This window comes from Primulina eburnea, chromosome 11 (assembly GCF_022965805.1).
Source record: "Primulina eburnea isolate SZY01 chromosome 11, ASM2296580v1, whole genome shotgun sequence".
NCBI classification, from domain to species: Eukaryota; Viridiplantae; Streptophyta; class Magnoliopsida; order Lamiales; family Gesneriaceae; genus Primulina; species Primulina eburnea.
Window position 1 is genome coordinate 42,738,104 of NC_133111.1, and position 12,357 is coordinate 42,750,460.

The following is a 12,357-nucleotide window of genomic DNA, read 5'->3' on the forward strand; positions in this document are numbered from 1 at the left end:
ACTCCACTCGTTTCTTGGACCTCCGATATTTATTATTTTATTCCTCCCCGTACGCCTGTCTTTATGGGGTTAGAAATGATTGATTTGATTATCAAACAAACATATTTACAAAAAAATAAAATAAAACAAAGTTTTCTCACAAAAATAAATTGATTGATGTTTTCCTAAGATCCAAATACACCGATTTAAAAAAAAAAACAAAAAAGAAAAAAAAACACCCCATTCCATTTAACAAACGAAAGCAAGATCTTCTTAAAGAACATACAGAACCATATTTTTAGTCGAGTAGGTCTCTTGTGATACGGTTTTACGAATCTTTATCTGTGAGACGAGTCAATTCTACCGATATTCACAATAAAAAGTAATACTCTTCGCATAAAAGGTAATATTTTTTCATGAATAATTCAAATAAGAGATTTGTCTCACAAAATACAACCTATAAGACCGTCTCACACAAATTTTTGTATTTTTAGTCATATGATTCACATATTTTTTTATTATTATTTACTATAGATGAAGTCAACATTTTAGTCTTCTAACTTTTTTTTTTCAATTTAATTATTTTCATTAGAGTATTAATGTATTGTCGGTAAATAACAACGTAATATCAAAAAATAATGACGTGACAACAAAATTTACTTATGTAGCGCCGAACAATATTGACGTGCCCGATGACACAAAATCACTCTAATAAAAATGGCTAAAAAAATTTAAAAAAATGCAAATCAATATACTAAAATCCGGAATTGACATCCAACAATGTCGAAAAAAGACAGAGAACATTCAAGGTATATGATAAAAATGTAAACTTTTTTTAATGAATCACATTATATTTAGAAAATCAAACGAGCCAATTTTTTAAAAAGAAATAGTTTATTTTATATTAAAAACAATTTATCAAGTAAAGTAATTATAAAAATAAATGTTTTTGGAACGGTTGATATTAAATACCAATCTCAAAAATTTCTTAATGTTAATGTTCAGTAGGTTTGGTTTTCCATTTTTCTTTAAAAAAAGAAAAGAAAAAAAAAAACCCACCGATCGAATTGATTAAACATATATATAATCTTCAAAACTTAATCTCATTTTATAATCAATTAATCTTGCTTCTTATATTATGATTCTATCAACCCACCCTTTCTAATTCGTATTAATAATGCTTTGCAAATTAAAATATAATAAATTGTATAGTTATTAAACTAACGTTTCATTTGAATTGTTAAAAATATAATTAAATGACTTCTAAGTCATACTGATACTAAAATCTCAAATTTTCGACGCAAAGTCTCAAAATCTAAATTTAATAATATTCGTCCCTAACTCAAAAAACAATAAAATAAAAAATATATATCACCAGACGAAAAACTATAATGACATAAGAAACAAAATAATGTTATATTCCATTATTACAGACATTTATATTCTTTAGAATATAGTTTTGAAATATGAAAACATATTATAAGTAAATTATTATTAGGGTTGATGATGTTCACTTTTAGGAAATTAAAATATAAATATACATATGAAATTAACTCAAAAAAATCTGATGAAATAAAAGATCAACAAATCCAATATATTAATATATCATGATTTCCAGTCCATTGCACGTCTTTAGAGCAAACACTTCAAATAACACAATTTTACACCAAATATAAAGCTTGTATCCAACTCATCTATTCTGAACTTAACTCTAAAATAATGTTAATAAAACATTTCATATTATTTTATTTACAAAATTTAATTTATTTATTTAAATTTATTATGTTGTATTGTGTGTTACTCTTTATGCGGCTGTGTTCCTTTTCTTTTTCTATGACTATGAAACCAACAATCACTGTCGTTTGGTGCGCATGTAATAAACCCTATTGGACAATTATGCAAGTATTAATTCTTGTAATAATTTTATCGACAATAAATAACAACGACAACCACAACAATAATAATAAGAATAAGAGATAAATATTTTGGCATTTAAGTGGATGAGATTACACGAGAGAGATGGTCCCATGCGGAATAGAAAACAAAAATGGATAACTGGGAGAAGAAACCAAGGAAAGATTTAGTTTACGACTCTTAATTACAGGCAAAAACTTGTGTGAGACGGTCTCACGGGTCGAATTTGTGAGATAGATCTCTTATTTGGGTTATCCATGAAAAAGTATAATTTTTTATGCTAAGAGTATAACTTTTTATTGTAAATATGAGTAGGGTTGACCCGTCTCACAGATTAGTATCCGTAAGACAGTCTCACATGAGACTCATTCTAATTACAAGGGCAAGAGTTTCACGAAATAGGCCTCCTATCAAAATTGCCGTCACCCCTTTCTTTCATGTATTTATAGCCTAAATGAGGATCACAAACACAGATTTTTTTAGATGAGAAGTAGGCCTGAGTCGTTATGTTATATTTGGATTTTTTAAACAAAATTGTTTTCCGTATTGAAAAGTTTCGCTATCCAAAAATGAGTATCGAATTTGGGTATGACATAAATTCTATATCTTTTTTTATCAAAAAAAAAATCGATATATCGATATTCGGTACAATATCAGTATAATATTGTCTATGCCGAATTTTAATAAAAATTAGTGTGATTCACATTGAAATAACAAATTTTTTGAATGTCATGTCGAAATACCAAATTTATTTGAATGTTATATATCGATGCAGAAATTTTCATTATATTATAATTTTTTAGAAAATGATACCGAAATTTTTCGAATTTTATGCCTATACCAAAAAGTTTGGTATGATATCATACCGTACCAAAATTTACAGTATATCATTAAATTCAATATGTGTAGTTAGGGATGTAAACGAACCAAACCGTTTGTGAGCTATTTGAAACTCGATTCGATAAAAGCTCGTTTGAGCTCGTTTAATGAGGTTCGTTAGCTCGTGAACATGTTCGTTGGTAAGTTCATGAGTAATCTTTTAGATGAAAATATAATAGTTTTGATATTTGATTTATTGATTTTGCATATTATTTATGAAATATATAAAAAAATCTGTTAAATTTATTTATTATAATAAATTTACAAATTTTAATAAAAATAATATAATTTTCTTTAAATATTTAATTTACTTTTTAATTAATTTAATGAAAATTTAAATGTATAATTCATATTTATTAAGTTTGTTTAGGCTTGATAAAAGCTTGAACAAGCTCGTGAGCCATGCATATATTCGTTAAATAAAGCTCTAGCTCGGTTCGATTATAAACAAACCAAGCTCAAATATTCAAGAGTTCGGCTCGGCTCGACTCGATTACATCCCTATGTGCAGTATTTTACAATACAGTAAGTGCGGTATATCGAAATATTCGATATTTTTTCTCATCCCTTATCAAAAGTTGGGTTCTAAGTTAGATTCAATTTTTTTAAATAAAATGACGTATAAAATATAATAATATATAATATTTGAATAATTACCTAAAGTGTTATATATGATCGCTTAGATAATATTCATTTTACACTTGTAGGTACTGACAAAAGTATATACGTTTTCACAATCAAGAAATTAAAGCATTCTTTTTCTGAAGATGAATAATATAAATCCATTCAATTTTATTTTTTTAGCAACAATTGATCGAAGAATATTTTGATTCTTTAAATTGAGAAAACTTAGAAAACTTCTTTCTTCTGGCCCGATATTGATAATGATTTGAATCAAATATGATTTTTGGTTAAATATTAATTGGAAAATTGCATTTATGTTGTCCAGTCTTATCTCACTATTTTTTTCACAATTCTATTCAATTTTCCAATATAAAATTTATACAACACTTATGTGGTATTGAAGCATGTAGTGTCACATCAGCACTCACGGCGGAAAAAAAAACTAAAATTGCAACAAATCAAAATATATTATTAAAACTGAAATTTTACAATATATATGTGATCAAAATCGTAAAAAAAAAACAAATATATAAAAAAAATTTAAGGCTTATCTCAAAAAAATGTATGAGACATACCACTCCTAGTTAGGATCCAAACATTTTTACGAAGTTGAAATATGGATTACCGAAACTAATTAATTAATGTATTTTAATACATTATTAGAACCTTCGCTAAAACGAGTGCAGTAGAATTGGATTAGCAAGAAAAATATTCCCCGTGATCGAAAACTAATTAATCTAGAGTAGGTCTTTTGTAAAACGATCTCACGAATCTTTAACTATGAGACATATCAACCTTACTGACATCCACAATAAAAAAGTAACACTCTTAGCATAAAAATTAATATTTTTTCATGGATGACCCAAAAAAGAAACCTGTCTCACAAAATACAACCTGTGAGACCGGCTCACACAAATTTTTGCCATTAATCTATCGCTAAAAACTTTAATGGAGATGATTGATCAGTGTCCCTCCGGTTAGATTCCATGGTACAAACTTAAAAGCCATAATCAAAATATGAAAGAAAAACCCTTTTGCAAGGATGGACGACAAGCTAAGTCAATTGCAAATCGATGAGAAAGTCAATTACAACAAATGGAGAAATAAGCTTATGTGCGTAGGCTACAATTTACAAAGCAACTAGCTAGGAAACAACCAATCTATCCTTACAAACCAAGCCCATATATTCAATAGCTTCAATGGGTCTAGACACATAATTTATCGGTCCAGTGGCCTCCAAACCAAGCCCATATATTCAATAGGCCCGAGTAAGATCCGATTCACTGGTTTTTTTTTAAGGATCTGGTTTATTTATTTACGAACTATTGGATAATTTAATATATTTAACAGAAATATATTTTAGCGTAAAATATAATTTTTTAATAATAAAAAATATATTTATGAAATAATATGTAAGATGAATTTTAAACAAAGTATGAATAATATTAAAATTAGAAAAAAAGATAATTTAGATGGCTATATTTGTTGCCCATGTGACATGTATTTATTTTCACGTGACAGCTATCCTTTAACATTTGAAAAACGTGAGTTAAAAGAAATGAATGGTCCGAATTTGTGCTTGTTTCTTTCGTGTAACTTTTGTACTATGAAAGCCCACAACTAAATTTCTTATTGCTTTGTCATTCCCATATAATATCACTAATCAATTTAGTTTCATATGAGTGAGAATTTGTATGCAACGAAACTACAATTTTGAATTCTAATTTTTATTTTTTCGTTCGAACTCGACGATCGATCGAGTTAGTGTTAGCTCCCGAACGATATTTCAAACATAGATCTTGATTGTATAGAACAATATAGTTTGCACTAAATTTAAAAAAATTATTTTATTTTGTTACAAAAAAAAATGTAATGTTGATGCTCCTCCATATCTTGTCCTTAAATAAAGCTGAAAAAAGTTATATATTGAACTCAAAGCGTCACGTGAATATTTCCAGTTTAAGAAATATAGAGTTAGGCACAAGTCAAATTTTTATATTCACGAGATCAAGCTGTCCTATATAAAAAGCCAGATTGAATTTTACCATAATTGGTTACACCTTTACACGTGCCTATTTTCCTATAGTCCAGTTCGGTATTTGTCCCCCTACGTTGTTTCTATGTTACACGTGGAGCTTCATGTCTGTTGTATTTTTTTACCCTAAAATATCATATTTGATGCATGTGCTTAATTTTCTTATAGATAAGATATCACTTCTTAGATTCTCAAGCCTATATATTCTCACAAAATATTGGAAAAAATTTATGCGAGATGATCTTACGGGTCGTATTTTATGAGACAGATCTTTTATTTGTGTCATCCATGAAAAATATTACTTTTTATGCTGAGAGTATTACTTTTTATTGTGAATATCGGTAGGGTTGACTCATTTCATAGATAAAGATTTGTGAGACCGTCTCACAAGAAATCTATTCTAAAATACTTGGATTTAGTCACATTAAACTTAGTTTCTTTAATTTACACAAAACCTTCATTATTTTTTAAACGTGAGAGATGGGACGACGACTCTTCGGTAGAAACAAAAGTTGATATTGACAATACTTAAAGTCGGTTTATATATTGTGATTAATTAAATTAATGTTGTCTATATGTCACATGAATATATCCAACTGTCAAAACCCTAGCTATAATAGTCATTTACCTAGTAATCAATAATGGAAAATAAATTTTTTGTCAATTAATTTGTCTAATTTTTTTTTTTGGCACACTAATTTTTAATTTCGATCTAAATGCTGACGTGACCATTAAAAATATTAATTTTCACCTAAAAATGTGATTTGACATTGATAAACATCAGAAATTGATTATATATGTGATGTCGTGTTAACATTTGGAGCAAAATAACCAAAATTTTAAAGTTAATGTAACAAAACAAAAATTTGAAAATTTAGTTGACAAAAAAAAATGAGAAAATTAATGAACTAAAAAAGTATTTTCCCAATCAACAAGCTAAGTTATCAAGAAGATTAATTATTATATTAATAATACCAAAAAAAGACATAATTATTAACATGCAAACTAGAGTTTTCAGTAGTAATTAAATTCATCAACAAAAATGTCATAATTAATTAATTATCACAAGAAAACCGTATATATAGCTTAGCATATATAATTTACATTCATCCATCATCATTCAATATTATATTACAATCATCATGACTTAATTAAGCTCTAGAAATTTAGGAGAATAATACTATATATTATATCAACTTACCATAATTTAAAAACAATATACTAGGCTTGGGGAGTTGGTTTAATTTTAAATAAAATATTATATGAACCAATTTTTACTTCTATAATTATTCTCCATTAAGTAACTGCATGGACCAGAGATCCTCCATACTCCACATGTTGTCGTTTGATACAGTAGGTGCAGTTGGAAAAGGGCCTTGATGGAATAACATTTCCATATTTGGGTGAATCGGAGGAGAGTACGACTCGACTGCATGAGTACCCGTAGGGTAGCAACCGGACATTTGGCTCGTGCTCGCTTGATCGAGGCCGTGATCCGGATTCGGCCCTGCGAATGCCTCAGCCTGCTTGATATGCTTCTGGATGCGAGTCCTCCAGTAGTTCTTGATTTCGTTATCTGTTCTTCCAGGGAGATGCTTCGCAATTTTCGACCACCTGCACGCTGGTATATGTTAAATAACGCAATTTTCGTGGATTATATATACGATGTCAAAAAAATTCCCTATATTATTTTCAAAATCCATGATTAGACTTAATTTGCGCAGCGGACGGATCGGTTTGCGAGTACATAAATTTCGAGTTGGAGTACTTACTTGATCGATATGATATTCTATGAGGAACTGTGAGATGATCATCGAGAGACTATATACGAAATGGATTAGTATTAGATGCAAGTTAAGAATTTTGATAAGTATGACAAAATTATATAATTAATGGCAATAAAGAAAGGCCAATTATTATCTGTTTTTAAAGAAAAATATTAATCTACATATCTATATTATTTATACTATTATATATAGTATATGTCATCTAGAGCATATCGTTTTTTGTTTCCCAAATTATCCTAACAACAACATTTTTTTTCTCGAAATTGTCATTGCAACTTATTTTCAATATTACGCCTCTCAAATTACACTATGACCCCTCACTAATTTCGGCCGATTATTATTATATTAAACATTATGCATTTAATAAAATTTTAAAAAATCTTATATAAATTATGATTATAATTTCACACACAACATGTGTCATGTGTTCATAATCTACTGGTAATTATAATTTATCTAGAAATGAAATTCACCTACAAAATTGATAATTCACCTGTAAATTACACACAAACACACACACACACACAGAGATATAGATGTAAGAGTACGGTCCTTAGCTTCACTTCTCTCACAAAATAAAAGCACGTTTTTTATTATATTTCGACACGTTTTGTGGACAAGAATAAAATTCTAGCTAAACTTGCATGTTCTGTGGTTCGAATTCGAAGTTACAGATATTGCTCAAAATTATTTAAAGGAACACGATTTTAGATCAATTGAGCTGGAATCAGTTAATCTCACTCGATAAACTAGTGCTTTGATATGTTATCATTTCAGAACTATTTGAATATGATACCGTAACATTTTTGTTTTATTATTTTAATTTTTTTTAGTTTCGGAAGAGAAACACGGTTATTAGAGATGGAACGCGATTCTCCGGTCAGTTATCGAAGAGCAGCCTTCCCGCAATGAAGATAGATATTGCAACCAAGGTTTGGAAATTTGAATCTACGGTCCAAGTACAATAAACATATATATATATTCATGTTAAAGAAGAAATCAAAGAAATTTTATTTTTGTCAAGAAAAATAAGTAATAGTTGTATATATTGTATATTTCTCATTTACAGTGACATTGAAGATTGAAAAGTTCAAATGTTGCATGCATGCAGAAAGGTAGAACGTACGCCAATCAAGGGCAGTCTTATCCATAGGCATGTGTTCTATATATATGGTGAAATAAAGAAAGAAAATGGCCATATGGAGCTAGATGGAGGTTAGTTAATATCGGGTCTCAAATTCGAGATCTCGTTTTAAATTTCAGATTACGATGTCACCAATGTTTTTTTTGAAAAATAAAGCAAAAGTGAGAGGGGTCCATTGGTCCCGAAGAGCCAAAACACTTTGGTAGAAGTCTCTATCAGCAATTGGGATTTGGGAGCAACTCTTTCAAATCAGCACAGGAGGTGTTCCGATTGTGACTTACTCTATTGGGTTTTCTTCTTCTTCTTCTTTTTTTTTTTATTTATTTTATAATTATAAAATCGGATATTTGAATTTCGGCCCCTCCTCCACAACGTGTAAATGCAACATCTTTTTTTGGATTTTATAATTTTATTTTAATTTCCCACTTTAATTTTACTAATAGTGTCTCAATGCTGACAAAATCTTCATTAAACTCTTTATACATAAAAGAACTGAAAAATCGTGAAACCTTAATTAACTATACAATTTTTTGCTTCTATATATATATATTTTTGTTTAAACTCAAGGATGGTGTACGCAAACCTAACTCTTATGTTATATACTAAATATTTGAGATTCTATTAATTTTGAAAAAAAAATTAGCTTGTTTTTTCATATAAAAAACGCATATCTATAATTGACATATAGTTAAGTAAAGATACCCTAGTTCAACAAATTTTCAGATAATTGATTTGTGAAAAAAAGGGGGATATTTGAGAAATTAGACCTGATCAAGCGTTTTTTTGGTAAAATAACTTCCTTAAGTGTATTTGAAATACTCTGTATAAGGTCAATTTGAAAAAAATAATATTTGCCAGGTCTTAGATAGAAAATATCCCGAAAAAAAGATGTACCTTGTAATAACTTATTTTTTTTAAATATATTGAAGATATTTTTGGTATCCAATCAAATTTCTCTTGGAGATTCGATATATATTGCAGCCATGATTTCTATTTCCCATGTTTGATTTAAAATCATAGTACATCAAAAAAGAAAGAATATTCTATCCCACCTCTCTCCAAATCTAGTTCTCACTTCTCTATTTGTTTCAGAACCAAGAAATGCGCACGAGCTTAAATTGAGTGAGAACAACTTGCGGAGAACATTTGTCCACACGAACTTAGGGAATGATTCCGTGGATCAAAGTATTGGAGGAGGGAAATAAAAACCATTTTTTCTCAATAATTAATATGATGTTTTGGTATTTTATTTGTTTGTTTATTAATATTTTGGCAAAAAAAATGATACACTGACTAGCAAAACCCTACAAAACTTGAAGAACATACCTGTTTCCCCACTTAGCATGTAGCTCCATGATCAAGAGTTGCTCCTCCGCCGTTATATTCCCTCTTCGAACATCTGGCCGGAGATAATTAAGCCACCGGAGGCGGCAGCTTTTCCCGGTACGTTTAAGCCCTTCGACCAAAACAGTTTAAAAGAATGGCCATTAGGGTTTTCAATGGATAAACATCATTTTAAAAAAAAAAAAACCACTATCTTGATGATTCTGGTTTTCTCTATGCTACATGAAACAAATGCACAATTTTTATTAAATCGGCCCTAGTGAACAATCTCCGCCTTCATTAGAAAATATTCATATATATTAACTTTTTTTTTAACCGAAATAAGCTAGTTATATTTATTTTCCTTTGAAATATCTTACGTTCGGTGATGATCTGAAATTTTTTGAGTCTAGCACAGTTACATGAACATAAATCGATTAATTACCTGCAGATCGAGCGAGGGAATTCCAAACACCTTCGCCATGATTAGCGATATAATTTATGAGAATCAAATCTTCTTCCATAGTCCATGGCCCTTTCCTCACTTCCACCTCTTCTTGAGAATTGCATGGCTTCTTATCCATCTTTGAAGAGAGAAAATAAATTAATTAATTAAAGAGAGAGTTGAAAAAAAAAAAAAGAGAAGTTATTTGACGAAGATAATGAAGATGGTGTAGCTCAATTTATAGAGATTGGGAAGTTAAAGATAATTTTTAATTTGCAAATTGAATGAGCTTTTTTAATTGAAAGACAAAAATGGAGCTTTTAACCTAACTTTGTTTTTATACCTATAATTAGAATATCAATTTTGCTAGGTTAAAGATTGCGTAGATGATAAGGGGCGGATCCAGGATTTTCGGGGAAAAAAATGAAAAAATGAGAAAAAGTTAATCAACTTCATGAAATTGTGCGCGGTGAAACTCGAATCTTTAAAATTGTAAGTATAATTTTTTTTAAAAAAATTTGTTGATTATATTTATGTAATTCAACATCGATAGACTCATAATTTTGATAAGGACAACTTAGATTGTTGTACAAAAATTCATGTATTGTTATATATTGAGAAAATATAAATTTGTGAGCATAGCTTAAACTTAATGTATCATGTAGAACTTAAAAAGAATCATTGAAGATCTATGATTTTAATATTATGCTAATTTCTTCAAAATATAAACTTAAAATATTTTAGAAATACAGCTTCTTCTTTTTTTTTTCTTTTTTCTTTTCTTTTTTTTTTTTTATTTTTTGAAGGGTGTAATACAGCTTCAATTGCATGCATATATGTGGATTAATTACCCAAAATTTGATAGCAATCTATAGCTAAATCTATCTTTCATGATTCATATATACAATATTAATAATGAATCCGCTTTTGTAATATATACAATTTTTTTTTTCCGAATAAATATAACTCGATCGTCACTAGTTTAACATGTTTGCAGCTAGAAATTAGTGTTATGTGTGTGTGTTTATTTTTCTTAACGTTTTCACTGGAAAAATGTTGTATACTTAAAAAAGTAAATTTTGAAGATTTAATTAGACAAATGAATGATAAAGGGCGTGTCAAATTAGGTTTACATGGAAATCATTTTTATTGTATTAAGATACTTGTCTAGAGTTAAGTAATTGATATTAAATTAATTGTATTTAATTATTGACTATTGACATGTCCCCCCAATCATATTTACTTCCGAGTGACTCCAAACAAGGATAATTGTCCTTCTTAATTTGAATTGGAAAAAAAATAAATTTTAATACATTGTGTCATATTTTCTATTAAATTTTGGCCATATAACTTCCATGTTTTCACTTGTTATCAAATAATTCACGATTTTAGTCCGCTTATTTGTACTTTTTTACATTTTTAGTTCATTTTAATTGGAACGGTGACGTGGAGACGGAAAATGATAACGTAATGACACCGAAAAATAATGACATGACACCAAAGATTGTCGATGCATGTTGCTCTGTACATTGAGCAATTCCATGAACAAATGACTAAAATTGAAAAAAAAAAGTGCAAATCATCGAACTAAAATTATAAATTGTCCCATAATATCGAGAAAAAAAAACATACAAGTTAAATGATTAAAAAAAATGTAATTTCCTCTTTTCTCAACAAATTTCATGACTAAGCCATTATCTGAGGGATCAATACTCTGGTGTAACAACCAAACAATGTGAGTAATTGATGGAGGTTTGATCGTGTCGAGTTTATTGCCTCGAAACCATTTAATTTGCGACGAAAAACATTAGTTATTCTATGCAAATATGGTATAAATTTTTATCTAAAAAATCGGCTTCGACATTATTTTAATATGTTTCTTATTATTTTAATTTTACTTTATGTTTCGAATATCGCACGTTCCTTTTTAGTTGTAATAATAAACGTTTCAATGTTCCATTAATAAAATGTACTAATATATAATTAATTTTGGAATTTTTGTGACAATATATATATATATATATATATATATATATATATATATATATATATATATAGAGAGAGAGAGAGAGAGAGAGAGAGAGAGAGAGAGAGCCATTTAATCAAGGTAGTTTGGCTAGGTCTTTTTGTATTTACATTTCTTGCATTGCAAATTTGTTTATGTTGCAGAGTAGGTCTATTGTAAGATGGTCTCACGGATCTTTATTCGTGAGAGGTGACAATTTTT

The 12,357-nt window shown here is 28.6% G+C and overlaps 1 protein-coding gene and 1 long non-coding RNA gene across 2 annotated transcripts; one reads left to right on the top strand and one right to left on the bottom strand.

The window, feature by feature from the left end:
• Positions 1-6,460: 6,460 nt before the first annotated feature.
• LOC140806322 (MYB-like transcription factor EOBII) lies at positions 6,461-10,342 on the bottom strand. Its single transcript, XM_073162916.1, has 3 exons — positions 10,131-10,342; positions 9,689-9,818; positions 6,461-7,045 (listed from the first exon to the last, which is right to left on the bottom strand). Exons 1-3 carry the CDS (start codon positions 10,267-10,269, stop codon positions 6,718-6,720), a joined length of 597 nt encoding a protein of 198 aa, XP_073019017.1. The 5' UTR covers positions 10,270-10,342; the 3' UTR covers positions 6,461-6,717.
• LOC140806324 (uncharacterized) lies at positions 7,259-8,505 on the top strand. Its single transcript, XR_012112473.1, has 2 exons — positions 7,259-8,150; positions 8,288-8,505. It is a non-coding gene; the product is annotated as an uncharacterized lncRNA (long non-coding RNA).
• Positions 10,343-12,357: the final 2,015 nt, after the last annotated feature.